Genomic DNA, 18,941 nt, shown 5'->3' with positions numbered 1-18,941 from the left:
TAGAAAGTGACATGTGAAATTTTTTTCAAGATGAGATAGTTAGTTAATGATTTCTTTGTTAAACGATCTAAGCCTCCTCCTTATTATTCTTGTTTATTTTATTTTTTCTTATATCTATATTATGCGAATGAACAGAAACAAAATCATAAGTAAAATGATAACTTAAAGAAAAAGCATAAATCTACGATGAAAATGACATTTCAAGATCTAGAAGACAATGTAGTCTATCTAGTTATAGTTTCAACCAAATGGATGCTAAGTAGAGATAAATATTAAATTAAGAAAGTAAGAAAGCTAAACAATGGTTAAATAAGGCTTTTAAGGACAATATTTAAACTATCATTATATTAGACGTTATTAAAAGATTCAAGAATTCATGATGATTCTGAACCGTTGTTAAAATTTTTGGAAATGAAGACAATTATAGATACTACCTGTCGTTAGAAATTGAAGGTTTAAGGTGCGGAGGTTGCTTTATTTTTTCATGGATTATTTGCAAAGAATGTATTGAGTTTCATGTGGACCACTCGTAGAGGTTTAATGCTGCAAAAGGTCACTGGTAAAGGTACAATTGTGCGATGTGGTGAGAGGGAGTTACGAGAAGTGTGTGGGGCGAAGCCTCATAGGTTGCAGAGTGTGCGATATGGTGCAACAAAGCTTCGCATGGTGCGGAGGTACACGTTCGCGTGGCGCGGGACGTGAACTATTTACGACAAAAGTGGGGTGACGGTGACACAGTAGAACACGTAGTAATGGTGACATGACTAAAACGTGTAGTAGTGGGGAATGTGAATCCAAACAACAACATAATTGGAGGCAATAGCGGCGATGACACGAGCAACAACATTTGAATGAGCGACAACAATAATGTGAACACTGAGGAGGGTGGATAACGCTACAAACGAGAGAGAAGTTAAAATTAAGAGAGAGAAATAACGCATTTAGCTGCAAGAAGAAAAAATGGAATATGAAAAGTTGCGCAAACTTTTTAACGAAAATTGAAGTAGGGAATCGTTGTTGTTTCTCCACCGTACCATTGTTAACGACGATAAAATAACTGTTGTCATTTCTCTGCCACTTTTAATGACGGTTGTAAACAAACTGATGTTAAAAAGTTCGTTAGAATTACTATACACCACCGAGTTTCATTTGATGACATTGTTTCTCGTCGTCATTATTTGGCATCATGAAAACTCCTTTTTGCACTAGTGACTTATGAATGCTTGCATCAAGTCTTCATTGGTGACTTAAGATTTGATAGTACAATATATGTCATGAAATACAAAATAAATATTATCTTTAGCAAATTTACTTTTTGTAGTAGAAGGAAATATGAAGAAATTTATTTAAGATGTGGTGGTTGTGTTGACGCTTCACTTGAAACTGCCATATTATATTTTGTGACGACACGAATTGTGACAATTTTTGAAACTGTCATAAATGTAAATTGTGGTAGTTAAAACTACCACATTTTATGAAAATAACTACTATAATTTACATTGACTTTTATTGTAGAAACGATTACAACCATAATTATTATGGGCCACAATAGGTAAAATTGGCATTGTCACATAACCAATGTAAGGATTATTTGAATCACCCTAACCAAGATGTTTTGGTGAGAAAGTTGAGACAATTTAGTTAAATAAATTGAAAATGTGTATTGTAAAATTCTAGAAATTGCTTCAAATTCTTATTTATTCATGAAATTTCTACTTACATACATAAAGAATAATCGTTCGACTTCTTCCTTGTAAGATGATCCAAGTTTTGTTCATCATTAATCACAATATTAACAAGACTATATTATTCATGATAATGACATTAAAAGTTTAATGATAAATGTTAGGTTGATCAACAAAACATAAAACTAGTGCATTCATAAAAATATTAATATGTGAAAAGAATACCGATTCATCTATTTATCTTCAAAAACAATATATCAATACTCCATGGATAAGTGTCATCCTTTCTCATGGATTTGTTTTAATGACTATTTTATTTGTTACCATCATAAGAGAATGCTTTACTCTTAAAGTTTGTCTAAAATATGATGAGAAAAAGTTGAGAATTTGAGAAAGGAAGAATAATGATTTGATATTAGTAAGGATATAATAAGAAAAGACATTTATATACTTACTAATATCAAATTAATAAGAAAAATAAACTATAAAATACTTTAATTTTGTTACTCTTAAGAAAATACTTGAAACTTATAAATAGAAGATAACATCAGATTATACATTTGAAAAAACTTTTTTAAATAAAAGTTTAACATAAATACATTCCTAAAAGTGAATGTCCCCCTTTGTTAGTTAAGGTAGAATAACTCTTTGATAAAATATGTATGAACTTTATGATAGAGTTTCTTATACATCTAAAATTGAGAATATATATATATATATATATATATATATATATATATATATATATATATATATATTCCTTCATAAATAGATATGTAGTGGGTTATGTAATAATAATTTTTAGTAAAAGAATTGGTTGATTTTATTTAATAAAATATATGTTTCAATAAACATAATGTTCAATAAAATTAAAAATGAAATTTATACTCAAAGGTTCCTGTCCTTGTAGACTACATATATGGTGCATTAAGGTGCAAAAATGTTTTTAAATCTAGTATTAGAAATAGAATAGATTAAGGAATTTAATTACAAGATTTAATTAGGCATAATCTAAAATTTAGGTGCACAAAGTAGTAGATGTAACTCAATCAACTTAATTTGCTTTTGGTCAAGAACTTTTCAAATTTATAAGACTTTTAAATATATTAAATTTAAATTAATATTATTTTAAAATTTTTTGATTTTAAATATTTTTTTATAAGTCAATTTAAATGTATTGAATTTTAATTTTTTAATTTTCATAAGACACATTAATTACCATTAAGTAACGTTAGTTGAAAACTTTTTTATTCAACATTTACAAATATTAAAAATAAATTATTAAAAAATAGTAATTTTCTTGTCAATTATAAAAAAATGTAATCAGACATTTGAAGAAAAATCATGACCAATAAGAATAGAAAAAACAATCATGCCAGATATTAACAAAAATATTATCTAGTTCACCTCAAGAAAGTTACATCTTGATATACAGAAAAATCCTGGTTAATATCAAATATGAAATAACAGCAGTTTAAAAAAATAATTATAACAATTTAAATAAATTATGTATCAACAAAGAAAGATTAATCAACTAGTCATTTCAATAATATTTCATTCTTAGTCATGTTGACCATTCTCACACCAAATTCAAATTGTGGAGAATGTGAAAAAAATATACATAGGTACGAAGAATCCAAATTCTTGCTTTTTAAATGAAATATAAAAGTTTATATATTTTTAAAATAATTCAATTAATTTCATAAATTCTTAAATTTTAATTTCTTTTAAAATCTTTTATCCAAATAACACAATTTAAAGTAAAGTATTTCAAATTCTCCTTACAAATAAATTATTTTGTTAGAATTTTCCACCGCATTTTAGCATCATTATTCATTATAAAAAAATATTTTTTTTATATGTTAACAATGTCTTTATCAGATGCCTATTCAAATTATTCTGAATGCGAAATAAATTAGATGAAATTACAATCATGTCCTCCATTGTAGGTATCTCCTGTTTCTACTATGAATATCTAAGAATTAGCATTCAGAAAATGATTAGAGTACAATAGCATGCAAATGTATTATTCATTATATATTTCTGTGAGTCACGAGAACTACGTGAGAGTAGATACTGATGGGTCCTGACTCTCGTGAAAAGGCACCAATGAAGTATGTTTGCATCCGTTGGCACTGTCATTTTTTCAGAAAAATTTTCATGCACAATTCAATAATTTTAGGTTGTCTATATATGCTGTTCTTTTTGTAGTAAATGACAAAAACCATTGAAAGAAAATATAAAGCGCTCTTCAGGCAAAGATTCGGTGAGAAAATATAATACCAATAACAAACAAGTCTAAATTCCACAAGATATTGACATATCACTAAATTGTAAATGATAGATAATTACAGGAGAGATACAACACTAATGAGATCTAAGTTTAACCATATAAGTTATTGACACCAATTTCTATTCAAAACCTTAAAACAATGGATTTATGAGTTTTTATTTTTATATGATGTTCAACTTTTTTATTTTTACTCAATATAGGACTTAAACTCACACTTAAATTTCTGTCAATATTTATTGACTATTGACTCTTAAATTTAATGATAACGTAATCTTAATTAAAGGTTTGACCCTGGTGCTCCAGAATATGAAAAATAGATTTTAGAATAGGTCTCAATATTCCGATGTATCATTCTTTAGCTTCAACTACAAGATTTCTCAATGAAAAAAAAATTTCAACTAAAAGATAATCTTCGACACAAACCATGGTTTTGTGTCGTAATCTAAGGAATAAAGGATACTCGTTTATATCACAAACCTGCTACAGTCATGTCATTGAGAAAGTTCTTCACCAAGCAACATTTCAGCAGTGACTATTTTCTGGATAATTTCTCAAAATATTAAACTTTTTAACTTATTCTAATGTATTTAAACAAAATAATTTATTTTTTTATTTCATTAAGAAAATTATCTAAATATACCTTTTATTTTTATTTCTTATTTCTATTGCCATAAAATGATAATACAACTAATTATTAAGGTTTTTATTAACCGTACTTTTCCAGAGCATTTGTTGACACCACAACACACTCTCGTGGGATGTGTGTTTGTTTTCAATTCATCATTTCATCGGTGCATGTTTGTTATTATTTTGTTAAAATTTATTTTAGCAAAAACAATTTGCTATAAATAAAATCTGCTATTACTTAAATTTAAACTATACTATACATATTTTATTAAGAGGTGTATAACAATCTCTAAAATTAATTTTATTTATAAACAAAAGTTATATAACCAACAAGAAAAAAAAAATAGAACAATCATGTTGAATTGCCCGGAACACAGAATTTTATTCTTTATCCTGTTGAAGGTTGTAGATTGTGAAAAAAAAAAAGAGGATGTTTATAATTGAAGTGATTATTTACATGACACTATGGTCCAAGTTAATGACGAAAACCATAATCATATCTAAACTAAACTTTAACTAAACTTTTTACACCCATGCATCATACCTGGTAGTAATAATTTAGCAAGATTAAAAAAAATGGAACCATTGATTAAGCATGTACTACAGAATATGACAATTTTCTTTTCACATCTTGGTGATGCAAGATATGGCCATGCTACTACTGAATTAAGAAATTTGGGTTTGTTTGGAGCAGAAAAAGAGCATGCAAGTCCATGTCCCACACCGAACAGAGTAAAGATAAAAGCATTTGAATTAGCCATGACGTCTCTTACCTATGGGATTCCCCAAAATGAAAAAGTCAGAAAAAGATAATTTCAGATTTGAAGGCTTTATTCCCTAATGGCAAACACCATCCGCATAAATAAACACATAAGGGTCCCTTTGGCTCCTCCAAAGTAACCCAATAATAATTTTTCTTGAACCAACTAATCAATTTTCCTCTCTCATTTCTACAGTGTCGTTTCCTTTCTCTATTCCCCATGCATTCCTAATGCAACAAAACAAAACAAAAAATATGCACACTCTTATTTTATTTTATTCTGACACCATTGCTTTTGCCTTTGCTTAGGGTACATACAGTTGTCCCTCTCCCTTGTGCTATGCAAGTTCCAATGGAGATTTTCAAGTGCTTCTACATCAATCTTCTTGCTACCTTCATGGTATCAGCAGTTCTAGCAATCGACCCTTACTCAGAAGCACTCCTCAGCCTAAAAAATGAACTTGTAGATCATGATAACAGCTTGAGCAACTGGGTGGTACCCTCACCAGGAAAATTAACTGGGAAATACTATGTGTGTTCTTGGTCAGGGGTCAAGTGTGACAATGACTCAACCACTGTAACTTCTATAGACCTTTCCATGAAGAAACTCGGAGGTGTATTCTCAGGGAAGCAATTCAGCATCTTCACAAACCTCACTAATCTCAACCTCAGCTACAATTTCTTCTCAGGGAACCTTCCGCCGGAGATTTTCAACCTCACAAGCCTCACAAGCTTGGATATCAGCAGAAACAACTTCTCTGGTTCCTTCCCTGGTGGAATTACCAGGCTCCAAAATTTGGTTGTGCTTGATGCCTTTAGCAACAGTTTTTCAGGGTCATTGCCTGCTGAATTTTCAGAGCTGGCAAACCTTAAAGTTCTCAATCTTGCCGGGAGCTACTTCAGAAACTCAATTCCTTCTGAATATGGTTCTTTCAAAAGCCTTCAGTTTCTTCATCTTGCTGGAAATTCTCTTTCAGGAAGTATACCTCCAGAACTGGGTAACCTCAAAACAGTGACCCATATGGAGATTGGGTACAACCTATACCAGAGTTTCATTCCACCTGAACTAGGTAACATGAGTCAGCTTCAGTATCTTGACATAGCAGGAGCAAATCTATCAGGTCATATACCAAAGCAACTCTCCAACCTCACCAGTTTGCAATCACTTTTCCTGTTCAGAAACCAGCTCACAGGAACAGTGCCGAGTGAGCTCAGTAACATTGAATCCCTCGCAGATTTAGATCTCTCTGATAACTTCCTCTCAGGCTCCATTCCCGAAAGCTTCTCAGCGCTAAAGAACCTAAGATTACTCAGTCTCATGTACAATGACATGAGTGGCATTGTTCCTGAAGGAATTGCTCAACTCCAATCCTTGGAAACTCTTCTCATCTGGAACAATCGCTTCTCTGGGTCACTTCCTCAGAGCTTAGGGAGAAAGTCCAAACTCAAGTGGGTGGATGCTTCCACAAACAGTTTAGTTGGAAGCATACCACCTGATATCTGTGTGAGTGGAGTACTATTTAAGCTAATTCTGTTTTCAAACAAATTCACAGGTCATCTCTCATCAATCTCCAATTGTTCTTCACTCGTTCGCCTTCGCCTAGAAGATAATTCTTTTTCAGGAGAAATCGCTTTGAAATTCACCCATCTTCCTCATATCTTATACGTCGATCTCTCCAGGAACAACTTTGTTGGTGGCATTCCCTCGGATATTTCTCAAGCCACTCAACTGGAGTATTTTAATGTCTCTTATAATCTCCAATTAGGAGGTACCATCCCTGCAAAAACGTGGTCTTTGCCCCAACTTCAAAACTTTTCAGCATCTTCTTGTGGTATTTCTGGTGATCTTCCACTATTTGAGTCCTGCAAATCGATTTCAGTTATTGATCTAGATAACAATAACTTATCTGGGGTCATCCCAAACAGTGCTTCCAAATGTCGAGCTCTTGAGAAAATCAACCTATCCCACAATAGCTTAACAGGTCATATACCTGATGAGCTTGCAAGTGTTCCTGTTCTTGTTGTGGTGGACCTATCAAACAACAACTTCAATGGCCTCATACCTGCCCAGTTTGGTAGTTCTTCAAGTTTGCAACTTCTGAATGTGTCTTTTAACAATATCTCCGGTTCAATACCCACGGGAAAGACATTCAAATTGATGGGAAAAAGTGCATTTATCGGAAATTCAGAGCTATGTGGAGCACCCCTGAGATCATGTTCTGATTCAGATGGAATATTGGGCAGAAAAGGCACATGGAAGATTACACATATTGTGCTACTCTCTGTAGGGTTGCTAATAGTTCTTCTGGGACTAACTTTTGGAGTACTTTATTTGAGAAGGGGGATAAAAAGTCAATGGAAGATGGTATCATTCGTGGGTCTCCCTCAATTCACAGCAAATGATGTCTTGACGAGCCTCACTGCAACAAAACCAACAGAAGTTACATCACCATCACTAGCAGTTACAAAGGTTGTTCTTCCGACAGGAATAACAGTTTTGGTGAAGAAGATGGAATGGGAAACTAGGAGCATCAAGGTTGTGTCAGAATTCATAACGAGACTGGGAAATTCAAGGCACAAGAATTTAATCAGACTATTGGGGTTTTGCCACAACCAGCATTTAGTCTATCTTTTGTATGATTACTTGCCCAATGGGAATTTGGCTGAGAAAATGGAAATCAAATGGGATTGGGCAGCAAAATTCAGAACAGTTGTTGGAATTGCAAGGGGTCTCTGCTTTCTTCACCATGAATGTTACCCAGCAATACCCCACGGAGACTTGAAGCCCAGCAACGTTGTATTTGACGAAAACATGGAACCCCATTTGGCAGAATTTGGGTTCAAACAGGTTTTGAGGTTGAGCAAAGACTCATCACCCACCATAACCAAGTGGGAAGCAGGTATGATAAACAAGACTGTTGTTGTTTATAACATTTTCTTAAACTGTAGTACAATACAACTTAGGATAATTAGTTGTGATTGCAAGAAAATTAAACTAAGTTATGTTCCTTCCCTTGGTGACAGAATACGATGCTGCCACAAAAGAAGAACTGCGAATGGATATCTACAATTTTGGGGAGATGATTCTGGAAATTTTAAGCGGCGGAAGGTTGAGAAATGCAGGAACCAGTATACAGAGCAAACCATGGGAGGATCTCTTGAGAGAAATTTATAATGAGAATGAAGCAAACTCCGGAAGTTCATTGCAAGAGATTAAACTGGTTCTTGAGGTTGCTTTGTTTTGCACCAGAAGCAGGTCATCTGAACAGCCATCAATGGAAGATGTTGTGAAGCATCTGTCAGGGCTAAAGCATATAGATGATGGCAGAAGTTGGAAAGAAGGGCAATAAAATTTCATGTTCAAAACCATTCGAAAAACATAGTAATTGCTTTTAGATAACAAGTTTGCACGTATGTAATTAAAGGAGTTTGCAGCTTGTATAATACATATTTTCATTGTTTCAGTGTGCTACACATTTCTGTCCCACTCTCACCCATTCTGCTTCATTAAACATTTTTTATTTGACATGGAATTCATAATGTTGAGTGTCATCATCTTCTATCGCCATGTTATTTTATTAAATCTCTTACTTCTTATCTATTGTCATTATATTTTGCTACTAGTCACTACTATATTGTTTAAACAAAATATCTTCGTGCTTCGGTTAATGAATAATATTTGCCGAATAACTTTGGTAATCAAATAGGTGAAGTTGCATGTTATTGTCGATTGTGGTGGTACTTTGTATATAGGAAATGGTAACTTTGCAAAGTTAATAATTTTGTATATAGTAGAATATATTAATTTTTAGTAAAGTTTACAATTGTTTATGTATTAAATTATTATGATTTTATTTGGAATTCTCTCGTTAAAAATTGATTTTAATATACAGAATTTTTAAAAATACTTTCTATGACCGGTTGAAGTTAAATTAGAGAATTACTTCTTATGACAGGTGTAACATTATGTATCATAATAGAAAATAAAATAATTTTATACCGTTAAGTTTCTAAAAAAGAATTTGACCGTTATAAAAAGTTAAGTTTGTAATCTGTAATTCATGATAACAAATTATAGTTTAATTCCAAATTTATTCTTACATTGATTTAATGAATACATAATTTCACCAATAAACATTTGAACGGTGAAGCATCTCTTCGTTCGTACATGATGCAAAAATACTACCCTTTATTTGATAGAAAAAAAGGTGAAACCACATTACACCATGCAATAGAGACGTCTGAATGCCACGCGAATATACTTGTTAACATTTTTAGGATTACAAGTAATTTAATAAGGAATATAAAAACAGATTAATACCAATAAATGGTGTTTTAATTATGACGCTAAATAAAATCAAATTTGAATTTCTTACATCTAAACTCTAAACCTTGAGAATGTGACATTAAGAACTTCAATAACTCCCTCAAAGCTACCAAACCTGGAACTCACCACATCAACCTCCACTCCAAGCCTCTGGGCCCCAGCGGCAGTAACAGGCCCATGGGCTGCAACAACCAATCTTGGGCACCTCCGCCTCAAGTCCGCAAAGCCCAGCCCAAACTCCTTCAAGCTCTGGAGCAGGCCCTCAACCTCAGCAGTACTGGTGAACACCAGCGCATCCAATCCTCCCTCCTCGCTCGCCGTCACAATGCCCTCCGCGCACCGGGGACCGGCCCACCTCGTCTCGTAAGCCTCCACTCGAACAGGGACCCACCGGCCGCGCCGAAGCTCTTCGAGGAAACCCGGCACCACCGGCGGTTCATTCACGCCGATGACCCGTGGGACCGGACACAACACCCTCCGGCTGCGTCCGTCCCCGAGGGCCGCCGCCAGGGCGGTGGGCGTGGCGGTGGGCGGCACCAGGACGCAGAGTCGGTTGGAGTTGGTGCAGAATGCGGAGAGGAATTGGGCGTCGATGAGGTCGGCGTCTTTGCCAAGAGCGGCGAGGGTGAAGGTGGGGCCCTCTGGAGGGAGCGGAGGATGAGAGAGAGAGGTGGCAGCTTGGAGGAGGGCTTGGATTGCGGTTCGGGAAGTGAAGGCGATGGCAGAGACGGTGCGGAGGGAGTGAGGGGATAGGAAGGGGGCGAGGGTGGAGGGAAGGGGTTGGATCAGGAGCGTGGGGCACCACAGGGGAGTGTAGCCGCTCAGGCTCAGTAGGTTGGAGAGTCTCGCCGCGTAGTTCGGCGGCGTTGTGAATGCTACCGTCGGGTTCTGGAGGCTCATCACGCTTGTTTGCATATTCAGATGTTACCTGCGACTGGCGTTTGATTCAGACAATGATTGATTTATTGGCGACACACCTTTGAGTCAGATATGATGAACTTGTGATGGAATGGAACACATGAAAGGCTTTTCTTGTTACATCTATACTTGACACCTCACCAGGTGCTCCTAAGACTAACTTATTTCACTTATTGTCTATTTTATTACCAGTTTTTATTTTCATTAAAGTAACTATTAAACAACCCAAAGAAATCACCAATTTGCATCCAATCAACATTGCAAGTTCAATTCAATCATGAAGTCACCAATACCAGAATTTTTATTCTATCAAGTTTCAGAACTAGACAAATCCAAGACACAAAACACAACACAACACTAAAACACACGCGGACACCTTACTAGATTAATGTGGTATACTTCAATAACACTTAAGGGAATTTACAATAGGATAACCTATTTTCTTGTCTCCAACGGTGACCTAATAAAGCCTCGCGGACCGGAAGTATTCCCCTTTCGCCTTCGATGTTATCTTCATTCGCTTGCACCCAAGGATCATCATGCTCTTGAAAAAGATAAATCAGATCATTCGCTGGTCGAGACCATGCAATCAGATCAAACGATCAAACCATCCAAGTGAGGTCTCACGTGCACTCAATCGACGCCGAAATCTAACAATACGATCAATCAATCCATCATCACCGTCTCAGAGCGAGGAACCCCGGAACCGGAACAGAACTCGGATCCGGACCCAACCGGTTCGTGGATCCCAAATCCAGATCAAAACCATCATCGCTGGAACGAGTGTTCACGGGGCTCAGCTTCTCGCCTCTCTTGAGGATCTTGACTTGGCCCATGACGAGGTTTGTATCGTGGGCCTTCACCACCATCCCGGAGTGATCACCGACGTAGAGCCTCCGGCGGCGAGTCTCGTACGGCATGGGGTTGGGATTAGGGTTTTCTTGTGATCTAATGGAAGATGAATTAAGGGACAAAGCATCGCGGCCTCGAAGACAATCGTGGGAGCGCAGAAGAAGAGAAGTTCCCATATTTGCAAAATCAAGAAACCAAACCGTTTCTTCAAGAAAAGAAAAAACTGAGTCTAATGGTGCTAATGTCATGTATATATACCAAATCACTAGGGTTGATTTACCGGCCTTATTCCAGTTTCAATAACTCTATCAATGGAATAAAAACATTTCCAGAATAAGTTAACTTTTCTATATATTTTTTTAATTCACTCCAACTCAATTTATTGTTTCAGCAATAAATTAGATAATTAAAATAAACTAAAATACATGTGTATTTTTAATAATTTAATTATCAAAATATGCATAATTATGGAAGAATAATATTTAAAATAGTAAAATAATATAATTATATATATATATATATATATATATATATATAATTCTGTAGGAATAGTGATTAAAAAATTGAATTTAACCAATAATTTTCTTTCTATATTTTTTTTAATTAATTTTTATTTTTAAAAGATTTATCACGTGATATATGATATTTCTAAATTATATCGGCGTTGACTCTTTAAAAAAATGGGAGGGTTGTTTTGAAAAAATTAATTGATAATTATTTTAAAAAGAAATATATTTAGTACTTTTGAAATAAAGAGAAAACATTTCAATTAAATAAATAATTTATTATTTTTGTTTCTTAACTAGTTATAAAATTGGATCTAAATATATGTTTGTGTTTATTTGTGTGTTTATTAAGAGAGATTAGAGGTTGAGAAAAGAAATATTAAATATTTTTAAGTTTATAAATTAAGTTTTAAATATAATTAATGTGAAAAATGATTTATAGGTTTAGAAAACCAAATGTATAAATATAAATAATTAACTTTGTAAAAGTACGAAAGATAAGTATGTGCAAAAATATAGAATCAACTTTCTAAACATATATAAAAGTGGTATAAAAAATATATAGAGTAAACCCCTTAAATATACAAATGTGTAGAAATTGGTGTTTTGTACATGTCATATGTTATTTTGTAATATTTTTATTATTTTTTTATTTTTTAAAGTTTGTTGAACAAGTTTTAAGGCATTCTTATATCACGTGGTAATGTCGATGCCACGTGTCAATTTTAGTATTACATGGCAGTATTTTGTATTTAATTTAATTTTTGTGTTTAAAATTTTGATTCAATTGAATCTCAATTTTTGTTTAGATGAAACAATGTTATTCCTCCAAGATGTGAGCAAATTAATAATTAATCCTATTACAATGTATATATTATATATATATATATATATATACACTAAAATATTTTTTTAGAATTTATATATCAAATAACTCAACCTAAATATTGAAACTATTTTTTTTATATTTTTTATTTTAATAAAAAAATTCTTATTTAAAATATATAAATTTTTTAAATATTAAAAATGTAAATGTAAATCTACACTTGTAATATTAAAATTTTAATATTTGAAATACAGTTTTTTAAACGAAAGAAAATAATTTTTTTTAGATTATTTCAAAGTACAATTCTTTAGTTAGAGGAATGTACAATTTTTTAAATTATTTCAAATACAATTTTTAAACAAAGGGAAATAAAGTTTTTTAAATTATTTCAAATATTAAAAAATAAAATTGCAAGTGTCACTCTACATGTTTTAGTATTTTAAGAACTTTATATCTTTAAAATAGGTATTTATTAAAATGTAAATTAAAAAATAAAATTAATTTGAACATTTAAGTGAATGATTTTATATATAAATTCTTTTGTTATGTATATATAAATTGTAATTAATCTTAATTACTAATATAGTTTTATTATTAAAATGGACAACATTGTTTCATCTTAAAAAATAATTAGAATTTACTTTAAGTCAAAATTACAAATATAGAAACTCAATTCAATATAAGACACAGTCACATAGTACGTGATACGTGACATTGACACATAAGAGTAAATATGTGACATTAACATTACCACGTTGCATAATCATTATTTGACATGTTTGCAAGAAAAACTAAAAAAATAAAAAATACTACATGTGACATGTAAAAAATAATGATATTTTTTATGAAAATGACATAATTAAATTGTTTAAAAAAGAAGACTTAATTAAAGGAAAAAGAAAAACAAGGAAACCATCGAAACGAAAATTAGGAATTTTAGCCTATATATTATATAAATACCTTATTTATCTTTTTATTTTTTTTAACTTCATCTTATTTTAAATAGAGTGGAAATGGTTAAGAGTTACCCATATTACGATCTACTCTAACATCCTGATTAAAGGGTAGTGTAAAACTATTTCAGATTTGTGTGCAGGACCTTTAAACTTTTTGTATCAGAGATTCTTCTGTGGTGTAATAATATCTACTTAATTGTTTATCCACTATTTTCATTTTGAACAGACAAGAGACCTCCTTAGTAAATCATAATTTTTATTGATAAACATTCTAACATGAATCCTGTTCAACGTTTAACATGAATCAGTCGACGCATATCCTTTTCCAAAACCAGTGCTTCCTCCACATAAAAGACATCTCTTCAATGGGAATCCCCTTGGTTTCAGGTAGGAACAGATAAACAAAAATGGTCATGATGGTAATCCACCCAGCAAAGAAGAGGAAGATCCCAAACTTGAATGAGCAGAGAAGAGCAAGAAAGGCCTGTGCAATTATGAAAGTGAACAGAAGATTTACTGCAACTGTGATCCCTTGCCCTGCTGACCTGATTTCCAATGGAAATATCTCACTAGGCACTGTCCACCCAAGTGGACCCCATGACCACCCAAAAGCAACAACAAACAGACAAATCACCACAACCACCAAAATTGAAAACCCTTTTGACAGTTCTTGGTCTGCTCCAAACTTCACCCCTAAAATAATGGCCACTATAACCTGCTCATAACAAGAGTGGAAGTAAGATACTAAACATTTCATGATAAACAACCACTTTGTAGTTCTAAAGTGTAATTGGATAGCATTTGCATGATAAATATCACTTTACACACTTTTTACACTTTTGTCTTAAAATCTGAAATATTTGTAACATGGATATACTAAACATGATTAGAATTTTTACGAGACAGTTTTTCTAACCTGGCATGTGATCATTTGTGCTCCGCCACTGACAAGAAGAACTCTCCTGCCCAATTTATCCACTGTTGCTATGGAAATGAATGTTGAACCAGCAAGAACTCCACCGGTCAAGGCTGAAGAGATGAGTGAAGCATCTCCTCCAAATCCCATGCTTTGAAACAACACCGGAGCATAGAAGAGAATGGAGTTTATGCCAGTGAGAATCTGAAAGGTGGGCATGAATATTGCCATCACCAACTCTGGTCTGTACCTTCTTTCAAGGATGTTACGAAATGGATGCTTTATTGAGTTTGCCAACTCGCTTGCATCAACCATGTCTTGGAACTCAGCATCAACCTCGTTGGTTCCTCTGATTCTTTCTAGCAGCTTCCTTCCTTTCTCCATCAATCCTCGTTCGATTAAGCTGTTTGGAGTGTCGGAAAGAAATATCCCTCCCACTGTCATCAAAAGAGCTGGTACTGCGGCCAAGCCCAGAGACAGCCTCCAACCCCAAGGCTTGATCTTTTGTGTTCCATAATTCACCATGTTAGCTGTGAAAATCCCCAGAGTGGTTGCAACTTGAAACAACATGTTCAGACCACCTCGAAGGTGTGTTGGTGCCATCTCTGACAAATAAAGCGGAATAGCCTTCAAAACAATAACCACGAAGACAAGTTTTCAACTTTCAAATTATAACTGGATCATCTTCTCTACACAGATTCTTTCATAGACTCTTTCAATCACATTACTAACTTTTACCATGTGAATTTTATGAACACATTCCAACATTTAACTTAATGTTCTTAACACTCACACCTTTCAAAGCATTGGATACTTGTTGGGGGTAATCAAAAGCTTGGCTTTTTAAACCAGGGAAAAAAGTTGGTTTCTCCTTTCGCATAAAGATCCTAACTTATTTCACCTAAGAAAACAAAAGTCTGTTCCTGAATAAGGATTGGTCATAGATTTAAGAAATACGGTACTACCTGATTTCCAAATCCAATGCCAAAACCAAGCATGACCCGGCCTAATATCAGCATTATGAGGTTCACAGCTGAAGCATTGAGGGCTGATCCAATCAGAAAACTGATACCACCACCTATGATACTTGCTCGACGACCATACTTTCTTGTCACAGGAGATGCCATCAAGGATGCAATTAAACCAGCAATGTACAGAGAAGAGGTAAATGCAGCAAGACCCTGATTGTCGTACTTGCAGTAGTTATTTTCATGTGCATGCAATTTCTGTCTGTACACTGCAGGGAAGAACTCTTTAAGGAAGTCATCCATGGATGTAACACCACCTATTAACCATAAAACATGCATCAGAAAATTTCTCAACTTCAAAGGTTCTGAGGCAAAAGAAACTGAGAGAGATGGGTAACAGTAATAAACTACAATATATGTTCTGCATTACCTTAACTTAATGCTCTTATTTATGAGCAATCACGCAGTTTACTAGTATTACTACTACATGCTCAATTACACTAATGATTAGACTAAAACATAAAGTTAAGGATACAGATCAAGAAAGATCCTCTAAGATAATCTAGGTACTGTTTATTATTATCTAACAACACGGTAGCAATTTTAAGTTCCCCCATTTTCTGTTCCTCACAACATGAGTTCTCAAGCACAAGAATAATCCAATCTGTGTTCTTGAGCATATTTTAAAATATGGGTTTCATAAGGTAAGTCTTACACTGTAGAAATAAAAAAAGTTAAAAGACATATAAAGAAAATGACCCATAAAAACGATGCTTAAGGTTTTGGATTAGTTTGTTTTGGTGATCATTTCATTTGATAAAAATATTTTCTTTTTACTTTTCATTTCAATAGTAAAAGAATACATATTTTATGGTTTGTTTTTTCTTTTTCCACTGTTTCTTAATTAAACTTTTGAAAATAGCAGACAAAGTAAAGAACAAAGTGACACTTTTTATAATCTAAAAGTGATGACAGAATATAAGAAAGAAAACTTTTCCCCAAACAAAATGGAGTTGTTCACATTTTGTAAATATAAACGTTAACGAGGTTGGAAATGATTCCAAGGCACTAAGGCATCCACACAACCTATACATGAAGAAAGTAGTTTATCGAGATCCAGTGTTTGGTACAGTGCATTCAAGACAGTTCAGATTTTCATCTTTTTTTTGGGGACTTTGGTATTGCAATTTTGCAAATGACATGTTCAACCATGACTAATCCAAGTTGATTAGAGGGAATTTACTTAAGTCGGATTCAAAACCTTAAAAAAATAGCCCTTTGTCCATGAAGTGTAAATAATTAACTTCATTAGCACATATGAGGATAACTATCTCTGTTAACAAGCGTAAGAGATGTAATGAGAATGATATGTTCAAAGAAAGTTTAAAATTAAGTGGGTTTTTTTTTTCTTTTCAATGATGGACATAATAAGAATCTGAATTTGGAACTGAGGAGCCACAACTACTCTGTTAAAACAGTAGATAGAACTTTATTCACAGAACATGTTATCTCAACAAGAATTGGCCAATAAGAAGGGAATTTGGGTATAACTTAATGTCTTTATCACTAGAGCTAAGGAATCTGTATTTGAGGTTTTGGAAAGACAGAAAACCACATGCAGTACCAGGAACCTTTTCTGATTGGGAATCAAATCTTCTGGAAACACAGAAAGAGGGTCAAGATTGAACACAGAACACACCAAAATTTTCACACCATGAATTTTATAGAGCAGAATCTCTTGTCAGACATGCAATTCACAATTCACAGTTCAACACCTATGTTGTAAGAGTTTTCTTCAGAACAAGTTGTAACAGCACTATTAGGCATAAACAATAACCAAAACTCATCTGAATTTCATTCAGAGTAGGGATTGTGAAAGAACCTGAACACAGAAAATAAGAAAGCATGAAAGTATGGATTATGGAAGAACCTGAAATCCCAATATCATAGCCAAAGAGAGAACCCCCAGTGGCAGCAACAATGCAAGCGACGATGACATAAGGGGTGACTCTTCCCTTATACTGTTCTGCTCTCTCCTTGGTCACAGCACCAGTTGTGAAAGACCCACCTGCCATCTCCTCAATTCTCCTTTCTCAAACCACAACAACCTCAAAGGACTGATTCCTTTGTCATTCTCGTACAGCTAAGAATTTATACAAGTCCTACCAACCCATTTGTTCAACCAAGTAGAAAACCATTCTGTTAGACATGTGATTGAAACTACATTAAATTTGTTGGAGAGATATAAATTTCATAATACATAAATAACATTATCTTATTATGGAATTAAATTATTTAATATGAATTAATTTTAAAATTTACTTCTTAATATGAATTATTTGTTAAACCATTCTTTATCTGTAATGACTCGATCAATCATAATGGATGAAGTTCTTATTTTCATTTAGTATCTCAACCCAAACATTGAGAAGTGTGATTCTCCTTATTACATTTCTACCGGTATATGAATAATGATGTAACTAACATTGGGTTTGGTCCCGAGATTTTTCCAAATGTGTTATAGTTATTTGGTAAATATTAATGGAATAGTTACGTTTGTATAAATGGAAGACTTGGTCTTTGCTTTCCCGACCTGCCTTTCTTATTTGTCAACCATTTTAAATCATTTAAAATAAGGAGAACTTTAACTACTGTCATAATGTTTAATTTTATCATTTTTTTTATATTAAAAACTGAAATAATTAATTTTATTAATTAAAATAATATAAATTTATGTATAAAATTTTGTAAAGATAAAAATGTTTTTTAAAATTTCTAAACAATATTTATTTGACAAAATAACTATTTTGGAATTTTTAAAATCTCTATTCAAATACAACAAAAAATATATATTTCTTACACTTGAAGAGTTTTTCGATGAAAGTTCGAAATAGTTGAAAGATACAATCTTTCATTTTTTAGAAAAATAAATATTTAAAATTTATAATTTTGTCATTTCTTAATAATATATTTTGTCATTACTTTAAATAATTTTTTTACGTTTGGTTATATTTTAATTCTTAACAATATTAAAATATAGTTATTTTATTATTTAATTATTTTTTACAATTTTATAAATGTGATTAAATAAATTATTAATTAGAATTATATATTATTTATGAGTATTTTTATCTTTTAAATAAAGAAAATTAGATTAATAATGATTAGGTCAAGATTTATTTAATATTACAGTTAATTATAATTTTCGTAAAATTCAACACATGTTATCCTTAAACGGTATCCTTAACAGAATCCTTAAAATAATAATAATAAACTTAATTAGTGATTAATTCCTTGATTGCCTGGT

General features: G+C 32.8%; 4 protein-coding genes across 4 annotated transcripts; 1 reads left to right on the top strand and 3 right to left on the bottom strand.

The window, feature by feature from the left end:
- The first annotated feature begins 5,527 nt into the window (after positions 1-5,527).
- On the top strand, positions 5,528-8,948 carry LOC114163824 (leucine-rich repeat receptor-like protein kinase TDR). The gene is made up of 2 exons (XM_028048177.1): positions 5,528-8,265; positions 8,390-8,948. Exons 1-2 carry the CDS (start codon positions 5,706-5,708, stop codon positions 8,713-8,715), a joined length of 2,886 nt encoding a protein of 961 aa, XP_027903978.1. The 5' UTR covers positions 5,528-5,705; the 3' UTR covers positions 8,716-8,948.
- A 795-nt stretch (positions 8,949-9,743) lies between these two features.
- LOC114162815 lies at positions 9,744-10,592 on the bottom strand. Its single transcript, XM_028046793.1, has one exon. The coding sequence runs from the start codon at positions 10,590-10,592 to the stop codon at positions 9,744-9,746; it is 849 nt and encodes a 282-aa protein (XP_027902594.1).
- A 293-nt stretch (positions 10,593-10,885) lies between these two features.
- LOC114195839 lies at positions 10,886-11,725 on the bottom strand. The gene has a single exon (XM_028086259.1). It carries the CDS (start codon positions 11,708-11,710, stop codon positions 11,288-11,290), a length of 423 nt encoding a protein of 140 aa, XP_027942060.1. The 5' UTR covers positions 11,711-11,725; the 3' UTR covers positions 10,886-11,287.
- Positions 11,726-13,989: 2,264 nt separating this feature from the next.
- On the bottom strand, positions 13,990-17,839 carry LOC114196103 (sugar transport protein 7). Its single transcript, XM_028086629.1, has 4 exons — positions 17,565-17,839; positions 15,632-15,951; positions 14,667-15,293; positions 13,990-14,465 (listed from the first exon to the last, which is right to left on the bottom strand). The coding sequence occupies exons 1-4, from the start codon at positions 17,707-17,709 to the stop codon at positions 14,055-14,057; spliced, it is 1,503 nt and encodes a 500-aa protein (XP_027942430.1). The 5' UTR covers positions 17,710-17,839; the 3' UTR covers positions 13,990-14,054.
- Positions 17,840-18,941: the final 1,102 nt, after the last annotated feature.

The sequence above is a fragment of the Vigna unguiculata genome, chromosome 9 (assembly GCF_004118075.2).
Source record: "Vigna unguiculata cultivar IT97K-499-35 chromosome 9, ASM411807v1, whole genome shotgun sequence".
NCBI classification, from domain to species: Eukaryota; Viridiplantae; Streptophyta; class Magnoliopsida; order Fabales; family Fabaceae; genus Vigna; species Vigna unguiculata.
The sequence above is the reverse complement of the archived record's forward strand: the minus strand, read 5'-3'. Positions and strand labels throughout refer to the sequence as shown.

Coding starts and splice junctions, on each gene's coding strand:
- LOC114163824 (XM_028048177.1), top strand. CDS start 5,706: ATGCAAGTTCCAATGGAGATTTTCAAGTGCTTCTACATCAATCTTCTT. Junction 8,266..8,389: donor CATAACCAAGTGGGAAGCAG/GTATGATAAACA, acceptor CCTTGGTGACAG/AATACGATGCTGCCACAAAA.
- LOC114162815 (XM_028046793.1), bottom strand. CDS start 10,592: ATGAGCCTCCAGAACCCGACGGTAGCATTCACAACGCCGCCGAACTAC.
- LOC114195839 (XM_028086259.1), bottom strand. CDS start 11,710: ATGACATTAGCACCATTAGACTCAGTTTTTTCTTTTCTTGAAGAAACG.
- LOC114196103 (XM_028086629.1), bottom strand. CDS start 17,709: ATGGCAGGTGGGTCTTTCACAACTGGTGCTGTGACCAAGGAGAGAGCA. Junction 15,952..17,564: donor CTATGATATTGGGATTTCAG/GTTCTTCCATAA, acceptor TATGGTTAATAG/GTGGTGTTACATCCATGGAT. Junction 15,294..15,631: donor GCATTGGATTTGGAAATCAG/GTAGTACCGTAT, acceptor ATTGTTTTGAAG/GCTATTCCGCTTTATTTGTC.